At 42.3% G+C, this 12700-nt stretch overlaps 1 protein-coding gene across 7 annotated transcripts in view; it reads right to left on the bottom strand.

Moving 5' to 3' along the window:
• Positions 1–9428: 9428 nt before the first annotated feature.
• The window catches only part of Rngtt (RNA guanylyltransferase and 5'-phosphatase), a 214470-nt gene continuing 211198 nt past the window's right edge, over positions 9429–12700 (bottom strand). For 5 of the 7 annotated variants that reach the window (XR_006069341.2, XR_013049046.1, XM_006975303.4 and 2 more), the window contains one exon: positions 9429–11992. Coding sequence is in view for 4 of the 7 variants with exons in the window: in XM_006975303.4 (XP_006975365.1) it covers positions 11829–11992 (164 nt within the window). In the remaining 3 variants the exon portion in view is untranslated. The remainder of the gene's footprint in view (positions 11993–12700) is intronic. The other 2 variants (XR_013049045.1, XM_015994201.3) reach the window with 2 other exon arrangements.

The raw sequence follows: 12700 nt of genomic DNA, 5'->3' as shown, positions 1-12700 counted from the left end.
CCTTCCTCCTTACATCCTCTCCACTGCAAGGGATGGCTCCCAGCACCATCCAGTACTGGAATTGAAAGCCTCCAAAACAAACCATCATCTGTGAAGGCTGAGACTCAGACTCACTCCTTGTCCCTAAGCAGCCTCCTAGACACTCCTTTTAGCTCATCTGTACCTAAGCCATGTGCTCACTAGCTGCGCAGGGTCCCTGCCCAGCCAGAATGGGCTGCAGTTGTTTCTCTGGCTGTACTGGCCATCTCCAGAGAGGAATCCACAAGGCCTTGTGGATTTGATGTTGGTTATCACACTTTTATCTACAGAGACCACAGGCTGCTCCTGCTCAGAAGCCCAGAAGTAGTATTCTAGGCCTGGAAGGCGCCAGGCTTGTAGGTTGAGAGTTGTAAACCGTGGGAGCCCACAGAAGTTTCCTAGTAAGAATTTACTCAGGGTCAGAGAATCTGAGCTTGCTTTACCCAGCAGGGCTGCATAAGGAGATGATTTGATCACAGGCATGTTTACCAGGTGTTTGGAAGGGTCTACACTTGGCTGTATGGTGTGCTTTGACCTTGCAAGGGGGAGGTCTCTTGCTTCTCCCCTTGGCATGTTATAAAAAGCCTTTTGAATAAACCTTTGAGGCCATTAGGTATTGATTCATGCCCTCCTGAAGCTATCCTGTGTTTCTGTCTTTCTTATCATCAACTAGGTCTCTCTCTCTACCTAATATTTCTTATCCTTCTCTCTTCTTCCTAAGAACTCTTAGAAAGGTGGGAGCTGGACTCCCACAGATGGCACCAGAATGTGGGACTTAGGTACAAAGGATAAGAGAAAGGAGATACCACAAAGCAGGGGGGGGGTATGCCCAGTAATGAACTAATGAATTAAGTTGAGGCAGTGGTATTCTGTCCTTCAGGAGTAAAGGTGTAAATATAAAGCAAAGTTAGACAGAGACAGAGATACTTGCTGCAGCCTATGTTTCTCTGTTTCTCTCTAAAGTTGTAAAAAAAAGTTTGGGTGAAGTTTAGAGAATATAAGCTTTTGGTCTAGGGATATGGTAAAGGTTTAATATAAAGTAATTTAGAGTAGAGATTTTCCCTGAGCACAGATGGGACTTGGGACGCACAAAGCAGCATCCAGGACCTAGCAGCCACTGAGAACTTAGCAGTCCGAGTGGCTTCAGAAGCTCCAGAAGCTGCCAACAACAGATGCTGAGCAAGCCAGCATGAGCAGCAGGGTTCTGTGTGCCTTCTGCCAGGAAGAAGCTATGGTGGGAGAATTTAGTCAGCCAGCCAGAGACATGGCTTGAGGCTATGACCAACCTTGACAAGCCAAGCAGAGATGCTGTGCAACCAGACAGGCAAATGGCAGGCAGAGGCTTGGAGAGCAGCAGCAGAGACTTCAGACCCCAGCAGCCAGAGCACCCAGAGCCAGAGTCTCTGGTAGCCAGAGCCAAGTGAGAGACACCCTGGGAGAGCATAGGCAGAGAGCTGAGTGGGGCAGCATCCCCCCAGGGTGGAACGGTAGCAGAGGTAGTGCTGTGGACCCAGGAGAAACTGCTGGCTGACAGAACTACCCAGGTGAGACACACTGGAATTCAGGCCAGCCTAAGCTCCCAGCAGCAGACTGAAGCAGAGTTGTGAAGCTGGTGGTGTTTGGCCATGCAAGCAGGGCAGCACATGGAGGCTTCTGGGCCCCGGGGGTGCTGAGCACAGGACTGGTGCAGAGCAAGTAATGGGACCAGATGAAGCAGCAGCTTGTAGCACGCAGGTTTCCTCCCTTGAGCTCCTGCAGTGCGAGGCAGTTGAGAGCCCTCAGGCCTCAGGACTATGACTGCAAAAAAGCCACATAGTTTCTGTTTTCTGGCTGCACAGAGAGCTTTTTCAAAGAGTTCTGTAGTGACAGCCACCTTCATCCTGAGGCAAGTCCCTAGGGGAAGACTGCCATAAAATGCTGCTATAAATGAGAGTGAAGTTTCAGCAACTCTTGTTTGAACTAGGGTTACATTCAGAGGAACTTTAAGACTGTTATCAGAACTGAATTTTTGAACTTTTCATACTTAAGAAATGGGATGGACAGGAGTGGTTCAATTGCAATGGGACAGTTCTGACTTTACTTATGCATATAGATTCTATCTGCTGTGACTTATGAACTGTTTTGTGCATGTGTATATGCTTTATTAACTGTGGTGAATCACAAACTGTGGAACTGTTGTGCAGAAATGAACTGTTTTTATGAAAATGGAACTGTTCATGTAGAAATACAGAAATTTGTGGTTTTTTTTCTACCCAGGCTAAAGATGAAGCTTGAAAAAATTATAAAGAAAAGGGGGGAGTTAATATTCCTTAGTCTCTTTAACTAAAAAAATATTTCCTTGTTCTTTGTATGAATAATATCAACTTGTGTTAATGTACCTTATGTTTTGTTAGCAAGAAATGCAAAAAGTTCTATTAAGAAATTGCTTTTAGAAGTTTGCTAAAGTTTGTAAAGTATAAATAGTTCTATTGAGAGTTTGCTTTTGGATGTGAGTTTGTGAGAATTGTAATTATGTATAATAATGTTCATACTAGAATGATGTTAATCTATTAATGTTAATGGTGATGCTAAGGGAGTCTTTAGGTTTGATGGGGCTGCACCAGGAGTTTACTGATTCATTTGATGCAGTTACATCAAGAGTTTATTGATTTAAAAAAGGGCTTGATGCAGCTAAGACTATTATAGACATCTTAGATCCATTCAAAAAGGCCATTCCATCTTTATCATCCTCTACTCCTTTACTTGGAGGCATAGCAGCCATAAGGAGCAGGATTATTGCTATGATTATTCCAGCTATTTGCAAGTTCTTAGTGCAAAAGCAGCTTCAGAGTCTTAAGCTCTGCACCCTCACCTGCCAGTGATTGGTAGTCAGAGAAAGGTAAGTCCTTCTTGCTAGCTGCCAACCTAAGACAGAGTACACTTGGCAAAAAGTGTATCTCTGTGATGGGTAAGGCTTTTTAGTGACAAAGGCAACCTAAGACAGACACAGTCAATTTGAGGGTCTGAGGGGCTCTTTAAATTATTTAGAAGGGGGATCTGTGGAAGCCCACAGAGGTTTCCTAGTGAGAACTTACTCAGGGTCTGAAAATCTGAGCTTACTTTACCAAGCAGGGTTGCATTGGAGATGATTTGATCACAGGTGTGTTTACCAGGTGTTTGGAAGGGTCTACACTTGGCTGTATGGTGTGCTTTGACCTTGCAAGGAGAAGGTCTCTTGCTTCTCCCCTTGGCATGTTATAAAAAGCCTTTTGAATAAACCTTTGAGGCCATTGGGTATTGATTCAGGCCCTCCTGAAGCTATCCTGTTTCTTCTCATCACCTAGGTCTCTCTACCTAATATTTATCCTTCTCTCCTCCTCCTAAGAATCTTAGAAAAGGTGGGAAAGGTAGGAATTGGACTGCCACAGTCTCCCACAGTTAACACTTTGTCATCCCTGGTGGCACACTGCTAATGTCCTGAAGGAATGGTTGGGAAGTTTATGTTTGCAGTCAGCATGCCCAAGTAGCCCCACCACTGCAGGGTTATCTGGGCTATCTACAGTAGCTCAAGGCCCATCACATACCTTTCTTCCTGGTTTGTTTTTCTTGGTCTCACCCACTCTGAAGACACTTGTGCAGGTCCCCCAGGAGCCAGTCTCCAAGCCATGTCCCCTGTCCTTGCCTCAGGCCTTTCTATCCCTTCCATACACCTTCTCAAGCTTTTTTTTTTTTTTTTTTTTACTTTAGTTTCTTGCTACCTTACTCTGCTGGTTATTTTTCTTTCCAATCAGCCCTCTTTTTACTTCACACCTGCTACTGACTGTATCTGAGCCCTGTTCTCCTTGCTATCATCCTTAGCATAACCCCCAGGGCTCTCCCAAGCATGTCCAGCCAACTCACTGGACTCAGAAAGCCCCTTCTCACCCAGCCCCATATGGCTTCTCCTCTTGTCCCATTTCTGCTAAGGATGTCACTGCTTCCCCACCCAGACTTGAACCCTCTGATGGTGGAGTCTGGAGGTTTAACCTTCTGAATGCCCATCACATCCATCCACTATTTAGTTCCCTAAACTCTGACCTCCATCTGCTTAATACAATGGACTCCCAACTTGCTAAGTTTGGTTTTTAGTCTAACTTCTTGGTCAGACATTCAAAGCCCTGCATAGTCTGCATAGCCAGATTTTACTTAGGGATTCTAACAATATTTACTCCCATACTCTATGCCTAAATAGCCTCGGTGCTGGAAATATAGCCACTGATGCAATAAATTATTACCTCACACAGAAGTTGCATTCTAGAGAGGAGACACAAATGACAGGTAGAAAAGCTAACATGCATGCTAGAAAAGAAGGAACTGTAAGGAGGAGGGTGTGGCACTCCAGGTAGCATGGCTGCTGCAGGAGCAGGTGCAGGGACCTCTAATGTTTGTGTGAAGACCACTGCAGATGCACAAAGTTCAAAGCCCTAAAATGAGAGCTTGCTTAGACAGCACAGAAACTGTAGTAACAAGTAGGATGAACAGGAGCAAGTCATGTTGCTACTAAACCGAGGGGATCGTGGGACATGCTGAATAAGGCAGGAACTTCAGAATGCCATGAATTAGAAAGTGACCTGTTTTTGAAAGCACTGCATGAGCAGTATGGAGAGGAGATGATAGGGAGACAGATAGAGGCTGAGTGTAATTGAGCGGCTATCCTAAGTGTCTGAGCAGAGGTTAGAGAAGCTGTGGGAACAGAGGACCTGGGATAATACAGGAACTGAGCTGGGAGATGGAGGAGTTGTCATATTTTGAAGGTAGTGCTGTCAACATGTGCTGATGGACTGGGTGGAAGTGTAAGAGAAAGAAGAGAGTCAAAGACAATACAGAATACATTGCTATTAACTACGCCTGGAAGATGGCTGTGGGCAGAAAAGGAAGCACACAGGAGGGGAAGAGCTCAGTTTTGGCGTATTCAGGTTGAGGTGACATTAGACACCCCAGCAAAGATGTTAAACTGTCAGTGGGGTATCTGAGTTCAGCACTCAAGAATTAGTGTTGAATGAGCACTCTAAATGAACTTGGAAACTTTGATAGAGTGTGGACAGAGGCCAGCAGACTGCACCTGGGTCATTAGTATAGGTGGAAAGGGCAAGAATGGGGGGGAAGGGTAGCTGTGTGGGGGAGGGAAGAAAATCAAGAAGCCAATGGCTTAGGAGCCAAATGCAACAAGGGCAGGAGGAGGAAAGAGAGGTGAATCTCAAAGCAATTGTGTTCATGGTTATGGACTGGCCAGTGAAATGAATGGCCCCGACATTGTGAGCACCACCAATTCTGTGGAAATGGGATTTCACTTTACTCTGCACTTTAAATATCTGAAATTCCTCAATGAACAATGAGCACCTGTGTAACATATTGCCAGTAGGCTGTTTATGTAAGTGCATTTGACCCTGTGCAGAGCTGTGGTAGCAGTGGTGGACAGGCTTTATGAGGATAAGAGCCTGTTGGCTAGAGGCAAGGACAGAGGTTACAGTTCATTTTCTAGCCAATCTCCTTTGCAAGGCTGTGAGCAACCCTCAATGTATGCTTTTTTACCTTCACTATATATAGCTCTGCTGCCCACTCAGGAAGGCCTAGGTTACCTCTCCTCTCATTCCACAACTAGCAGGCCTTCTAGCTCTACCTAAAAATGACACTGTCCAGAAACTTTACAGGACCTTGGTGGTGATATGTTCAAATAGGATTTCTGCAGGCCTTACCTTCATGTTTATCAGAGCATGCTGTATTTATACTAGACATCAAAGCCACACAAGGATACCCACATTGAAGAGAGCAGAACTTCCATGGAAACTGCAGTTTCTTATTCCTTTAGATGCTGAAAGACAGTCAATAGTAGCAGCAAGAACAGCCTCTTTCACTTGCTCTCCTGTTTGAAGACAAGGCTGCAGGCACAGACTTAGTCAAAGGGAACCTGAATTTCTTTTAAAAACTGAAAAGTCGCAATAGTCACCAAAGGATTGCTCCGTGAAAACATGAGAAAATGGGTGGGATGTGTAGGCTGAACTTCCGAGCTTCTGATACAGTAAGTTCAATGAAACTGCACTAAAAAATTTAAAACAAACAAACAAACAAAAAACTCCTTTTCATCTCCCTACAAGCATATCACAAAAAGGGAGAACAGGGAATTACCTGCTCAGTAGTCTCCCAGAGAAGTTCCTGCTTTCAGTGCAAAAGACAAGAACAAATAAGATGCTGCTGATGGGATTAAATGGGAGCCACACTAGATACAGCCCTGAATACAGTCTTCTAAAGATATGCTTCAGTGTTTCAGTTACAGTGAGAGGACTAGAATGACACATACAGAAAATGTTCCACATGGCTAACCCAAGGGGAACACACAGCACAATGGGACATTTGAATTCCACTATTGCCAAACTCTGTGACCCAGTATCACCATTATGTTTACAGCCCCATGTCTGGAAGAGAAAAACCAAGGAAAGTATTGCTTGTATGCCTCCTTGCAGACATCTGCATTGTGGTGACATCCTTGATCCTGAGATGAGGGGAAGCTGAAGCTCCTGGGCTCAGAACAATGGAACACTGAATGCAGGAGGTGCACCTTCACTAGGTTACGAACCTAGATGGCACAGGCTGGAGCCACATCACAGAGGGCTTTCCCATGGTGCTGGTGCTGGGGTGCTCTTAGTGGAGTTACTAAGAGGAGCAGTTTGAGGTTCTGAAAGATCATTTTGAACTTGTGATCTCAAGAAAAATAGACTATGTACTAAAGTCAAAGTTGGAAAACACATTACTTCCTGTTAGTCTAGTCAAAACTAAATTCTATTTTTCTGTGTTGTATTTGGTCAAATTAATTTCTGTCCCTTAATTAGCTGGGTTTCAGGACTAGAAAAATAGCTCAGAGGTTAAGAGTGCCCATGTAAGGCAGTTCACAACTGCCTGTAACTCTAACTCCAGGGGGACCTTACACCCCTGGCCTCCTCAGGCATCTAAACTCACCACATGCATACCTACCCCCCCCAACATGCACACAATATAAAATAAAATTTGGGAAAATATATTCAAGTTTCATTCTACTTGGGCATTTTTTAACATACAGGTAATTACAGTTTCTACCTATGTACATTTTGCACAACAAAATCACCTATATAATCAACCACTGCCAAGTCCAAAGGTGACCTTCAGTTGTATAATCAATGACTGTTATTCCTCCAAGGGTCTCCATGCCCTACTCCCCAGCTACAAGCTGTTGGTAGATTACTAATATGAGTGTTTTACTTAGGGTTTTCTATTGTTATAATAAGGAACAATGACCAAAAACAACTTGGGGAACAAAGAACTTACTTTATTTCACAGCTTATAAGCCCATCATCCAAGAAGTCAGGACAGGAACTCAAGGCAGTAACCTGGAAGCAGGAACTGAAGCAGAAACCTTGGAAAAGTGATGCTTACTGACTTGCTCCCCATGGCTTGCTCAGACTGCTTTCTTGTATCATCCAGGACCATCTGCCCAGAGGTGGCACCACCCAAGGCACACTGGGCCCTCTCACATCAATCATCAATCAAGAAAATGTCCCACAGGCTTGTCCAAAGTCAATCTGGTTGCTTTCTCAAATACTTCCTGAAGAGTTTCTTCTGTTGTACTGTAGGAAAGGTTACTTAAAACCTAAGTTTTTGATTCACCACTCCTAGTGCTATTCTTTCCAGCTCTTTCTTGCCTCTGTCCCTTCTCCCCAGTGTAGTAGAGTGAAACAGATCGCCAATCAATTTCTGCCCCCTGCTTTCTTCAAAGTTTTTCTCTGCATCAGCTTCAGATTTAAATTCAATATAAGTAATCCCTTTACTCTTCCCATCCTGGCTAACCAATCTGATCTCCAGGGCATCTTCAAACACTTCTTTTAATTCATCCTCAGTGATGTTGAGGTTCTATCTTCTCTACTGACTCTAGTCTGTATCAACTTGACTTAAAACTAGTCAGCACAATGGGCCAACACAAAGGCTTTGCCAGCCTAGGGTGACATGCAGGTACTTTACTGTTCTATGTAAAGGCCTATACTTTCTTGTAAAGTAAGTACTTTTCAGTATTGAAATTCTTTTTACGTTATTGAATGATGGCCACAAATGTTTTAAAAATGCCTTTCCATGAAAAAATAGCTGGCATGTCCATCTACCCACGTACATTTTGAAATGTGGAATCTTGAAGTCCAGTGGCCCCAGCTTTATTCCCTTACCATGTACAATGGTTACCTGGTGTCAGGAGAGGGGAGGGAGAGATACTGAAGTTAAACCAAGGCTAACAATAACAAGGCAAAGTGTGAGAGTTGACAGCTAACTGCCACAATCAAGAAAACAATGGGCCAGTGCTTATTTTAATCACCATGTTTCCCAATTACAGCTTCAGAACCCAGCACTTCCAATATTATACTTCCCTTCATGGCAGTTCAGTCACATTTTCTCTCCTGCTGTCAATTTCATCTCCATCTGGCAAGAGGCAAATGATGCCCATCATGGCCAGCAGCAAAAATTCAATTGGGCAAGCTGAGACCTTGTGGAAGTGGAATTCCCCACCCGGACTGTGAAGAAACATTTAGGCAACTCTACCGGAGTGCCAAGATGTGCTTGGGGCTTAGATGAAAATTCAGTCTAACATTCTGTATCTGAATGTTAGGAAGGGCACTTAACTGATACACTTAGCTTGATGGTAACCATCAGTCACAGAAATATGGCTGCTAGGGTGAACACACACAGAGTCCTGACTTCACATAGAATCACAGTTGGACTAGAAAGGTTCCTTTTGATCAGGTCCAACCTTAACATTTTACAAATGGGAAAAGGAGGGAGAAGGAAGGGAGAACACAGAACTAGCAGGAGGTGCAGCTTGGACTTCTCTCTGGATCCAGCCTAGGGCTTTTCTCCACGATAGGCATTTAACTACTTGGGCACTGATCTTCAAGATTTTATTTTATTGGCCTGAAGAGACTATAAACATTGCTCAAAATGGTGCTTATGCTTACGAATAGCAAAATCTCATATACAAAAATGCACAGTTTTTACAAGCATTTGATGGTTCATTACTTCATTGACTACTAAATACTCTAAAGGAAATCCATGAAAAATAATGTAAGAGAATACTCGTTTGGTAGACTGCTGAGATGGGTAAATGTACATAAATAATATAAAGTACCTCCACCCTAGACTTCAAAAGTAAAAAAGGTTCAAACAAATCAAGTCTCTCAGAAGGCAAAACAGATTTTCCAAATCTCTATGCTAATCTTTAGAGTGTAACTAGCCAGATGACCCATACTAGGTATGGAAGTTAGCAACAAGAGTCAATGTAATGTAAAATGAAATTAATTATAAAATTAAAATATTTTAAAAAAGAGTCAATGTAGCAGAAGGGACACCAAATCATTGCCAGTGAGACAGGAAAGACACTATTATTTTACATCAGTAGTTTTATTACAATACACACTGACACACAATTAGAGAAGGAATGTTCTGGCATTTCTGAGCATTTCATGGAAAGCAAAGTAACCATCTAGGCAGTAGCCACCCATATTTTTTTCCAAACAAAAAGCAAGCTTTTACATGCGATAACTCAGGAGAAGTCTTCTTACTCTTATCTAGTAAATATCAGCTTAAGAAAACGGCTATTGTAACATGAGCTGAGAAGGGACGAACTGCCTTCAAGAAGGAACATTTCCTTCAAGATGTCTAAATCCTGCCTCCAGGTTTCACCCAACAACCTAAGTGACTGTTAATGATACCTGAGGAGGCTCTGTGTCTGGGGACTACATGGGATCTGCTTAGAAAACCAGTGATTATATGTTACCATAATTGAAAGGAAAAGGTAAACTGAAAAACTTAAGCCCTATACAATGCTCTTTTCACAAAATTAATTTAAAATGTTAGAGCTACCACAAACATTTTAATTCTATTAAAGATCATTGGCAAACGCTTGTTATTATATATGAAAAGGAGCTCTGTTTTTGCACCAGCTTGGGAGCAGAACATCTGTGGTGTAAAGAGTCACTGACCCTGGGGAAGCAGGCACTAGACTGTCTGGAGTTCACAGGCAGTTTTAGATCCACCATGTAAAAGACAGAAGGAACCTTGACAACTTCCCTTCAGTAATCACTGTAGCAGTCAGGTGTTTAAATCCCTTCAGTGCCCAAACAGACAAAAGCAATCTAAGCAAAACAAACAAACAAACAAAAAAAAAACAAAAAACAGTGTTTTGAATAAATCTGCTATACATTACATAAGTTGGGAACAACAGAGGCAGAAGCCCAAGTACAGCCCTAGTACTCCATATAGAAAAGCAGTACAGAAGAAAAGTTTGTTTAAAAACATTAAAACTCAGGTTCATATAAATACAGTTTTGGTTCATCTGTGCTATGTCAAATAAAAATTCCATCAGATACTCAGTCTGCCAGGTAACGCATCTGGGTTTTCACTTCTGGCTGAATCAGTACAAGAATATACACTGTTGCATATACTTTCACATATATGCTTATACATATATAAAAATTCAGATCATGAAAATTTGCTTAAATACATACACTTAAAACCTGTGTCTCTAAAAATAAATACATTAAGCTGTTTGCTAGTAGCTAATTCTGAATTCCCTTCACAAGCCAATCAAAACAGTTTTTTACAATATCAGGGACCATTAGCTGCCTTTTAAACCTACTGTCTATAGTAAACACTGAAATGCAGCCGCATCACTGAAATATCATCCCCCAAGCACAGGTGCAACTGTAATAGTGGAAGCAACATCTTCACTTCCTCCATGATCCATCCTGTCCAGTGGGAGGACAGTATCTCCTAGAGACAACACCTTGTTCAGTTGACATTACCTTCTAACAAAGGAATAATGCTATTGCTTCTGACGCTTTGTTTGAGGGAACTAACACAACACCTTTGTGTTTGATATCGCTCCCAGAGATCACAGTGAGTGGTGTGTGATGATCCCACTGAGGTACAGGGAGGGGAAGGAGCCCTGGTGTCTAAAAGAAACAATGTTCCCAGGACAGCAGCACATAAAGGCCCTGGGGCTCTATATTTAAGTGCCACAAAGTAACTCAAAACCACTGCCAGGATGGGAACACCAGACATCTGACACTGTGATTCAAACAAGAAAAATGGTAAAACACTCAAAGTTGTTTCTAAAGAAAGGATACAATTTACAAAAAAAAAAGGGGGGGGGGGTGTTACTGTTTTACATCCCATACACAGAGACAGACAGACAGACAGACAGACAGACACACACACACACACACACACACACACACACACACAAAGGTATAGCCAGACCAAAATGTTTAATGTACATAATGTTTGACCTTGTCATTGTTCAGAATATAGAAAATTCAGAAATATAGGAAATCCATGATAAGTGACAGCAAGAATTTCTGATGCCACTGCCTACATTTTTAGGAGAAAAACTTAAAATCCAACTACTAAAAAACTCAATGAGCTCACAATTTCAGATTGCTAGTTACGAATCAAATGTAAAGGTATCTATTCACATACAAACAAGGCCTCTATCTCATTGACTTCAATTTGATTTAAACCTTTGGATATTTCAATCTTCAGACTCTAAAAGGTAAGGCTGAATTTATCAGGTATAAATAAAATATTTAGGTCCATGATGTACTGTATTTCTGAGAAACCAAATGTACCAAATATATACAGGTTGGCTACATGTCTTCCCTTAAAACACATGTGTCAGTACCAAGCCACAATTGTCTCTTTAATTTCTCTGGCTGTGTAAATGAGGCAACAGCATTCTTCTCACTCTTCTTTCCTCTTGAGCATGAGGTCAGAGGCAGGGACTAGGTTGGCCGGTGCAGTCTCTTGGGAGGTGGGGGTGGCATGAGCTCTGTGTCAGGGTCCAGGGGATACTTTCGCTTCTGTCCTTGGGCAGCTGCTGCACATCTGTCAATGAACTCAAACAGCATCTCCTTGGTGACAGGGTTCGAGATGCTATTGCACACAGCTGTGGACAAAGGAGACAGCATCTCAAGTGATTAACTAAGGCAGCTGACTCACCACAGGCTGAGGGTAGGTAGTCTCCATGCAGCTCCATGAAACCCTGGCATTTCACCAGTGGGCTCCAGGTCAGATTCTTTTCTGTGGTTACTCTTTGCTAGAGTATTAATTTTAAGCAAAAATGCTAAGGGATTTTAATCTAGTACAGCATACCTCATCAAAGTCCACATTCATTTAAAACCTCAACACAAGAAAGTACACTACAGTTTTTAAGTCCTTCTCTCAGAAGGATGTTCATCCTGTGAAACACAACAGCACTAGCCACTGCTACTAGGAACAGGGAAGTTTAATGACAACTGCCATCCATATTGTTATTTTAATCATTTAATTGAAGAAGGACACAAAATAAAATAGCCTAGTAAACAAAACATCTTCTCTTGAATAATTAAAATTTAGAACCAATGCTTTTCATTTTATTTATCTATTTGGTTTTTTGGGAATGGGGGACGGCAATGAAATGAACTTATCTTGTCTGAACACAGAGTCCCTGAATATGAAACAGCATCATGTAAAGTGAAAAGCCTGAACTGGCCATCTCTATCTCTTCTGCTTCTTATGCTCATCAACACCATCAGCAACTGAACACTAGACAAGTACACACTCTATTAACCTTTACTCTTCTGTTGTACCTTTTATCTACCTTTTTTTTTTTTTT

The sequence above is a fragment of the Peromyscus maniculatus genome, chromosome 2 (assembly GCF_049852395.1).
Source record: "Peromyscus maniculatus bairdii isolate BWxNUB_F1_BW_parent chromosome 2, HU_Pman_BW_mat_3.1, whole genome shotgun sequence".
Classification (NCBI taxonomy): Eukaryota; Metazoa; Chordata; class Mammalia; order Rodentia; family Cricetidae; genus Peromyscus; species Peromyscus maniculatus.
This window is presented reverse-complemented; position numbering and strand designations above follow the sequence as displayed.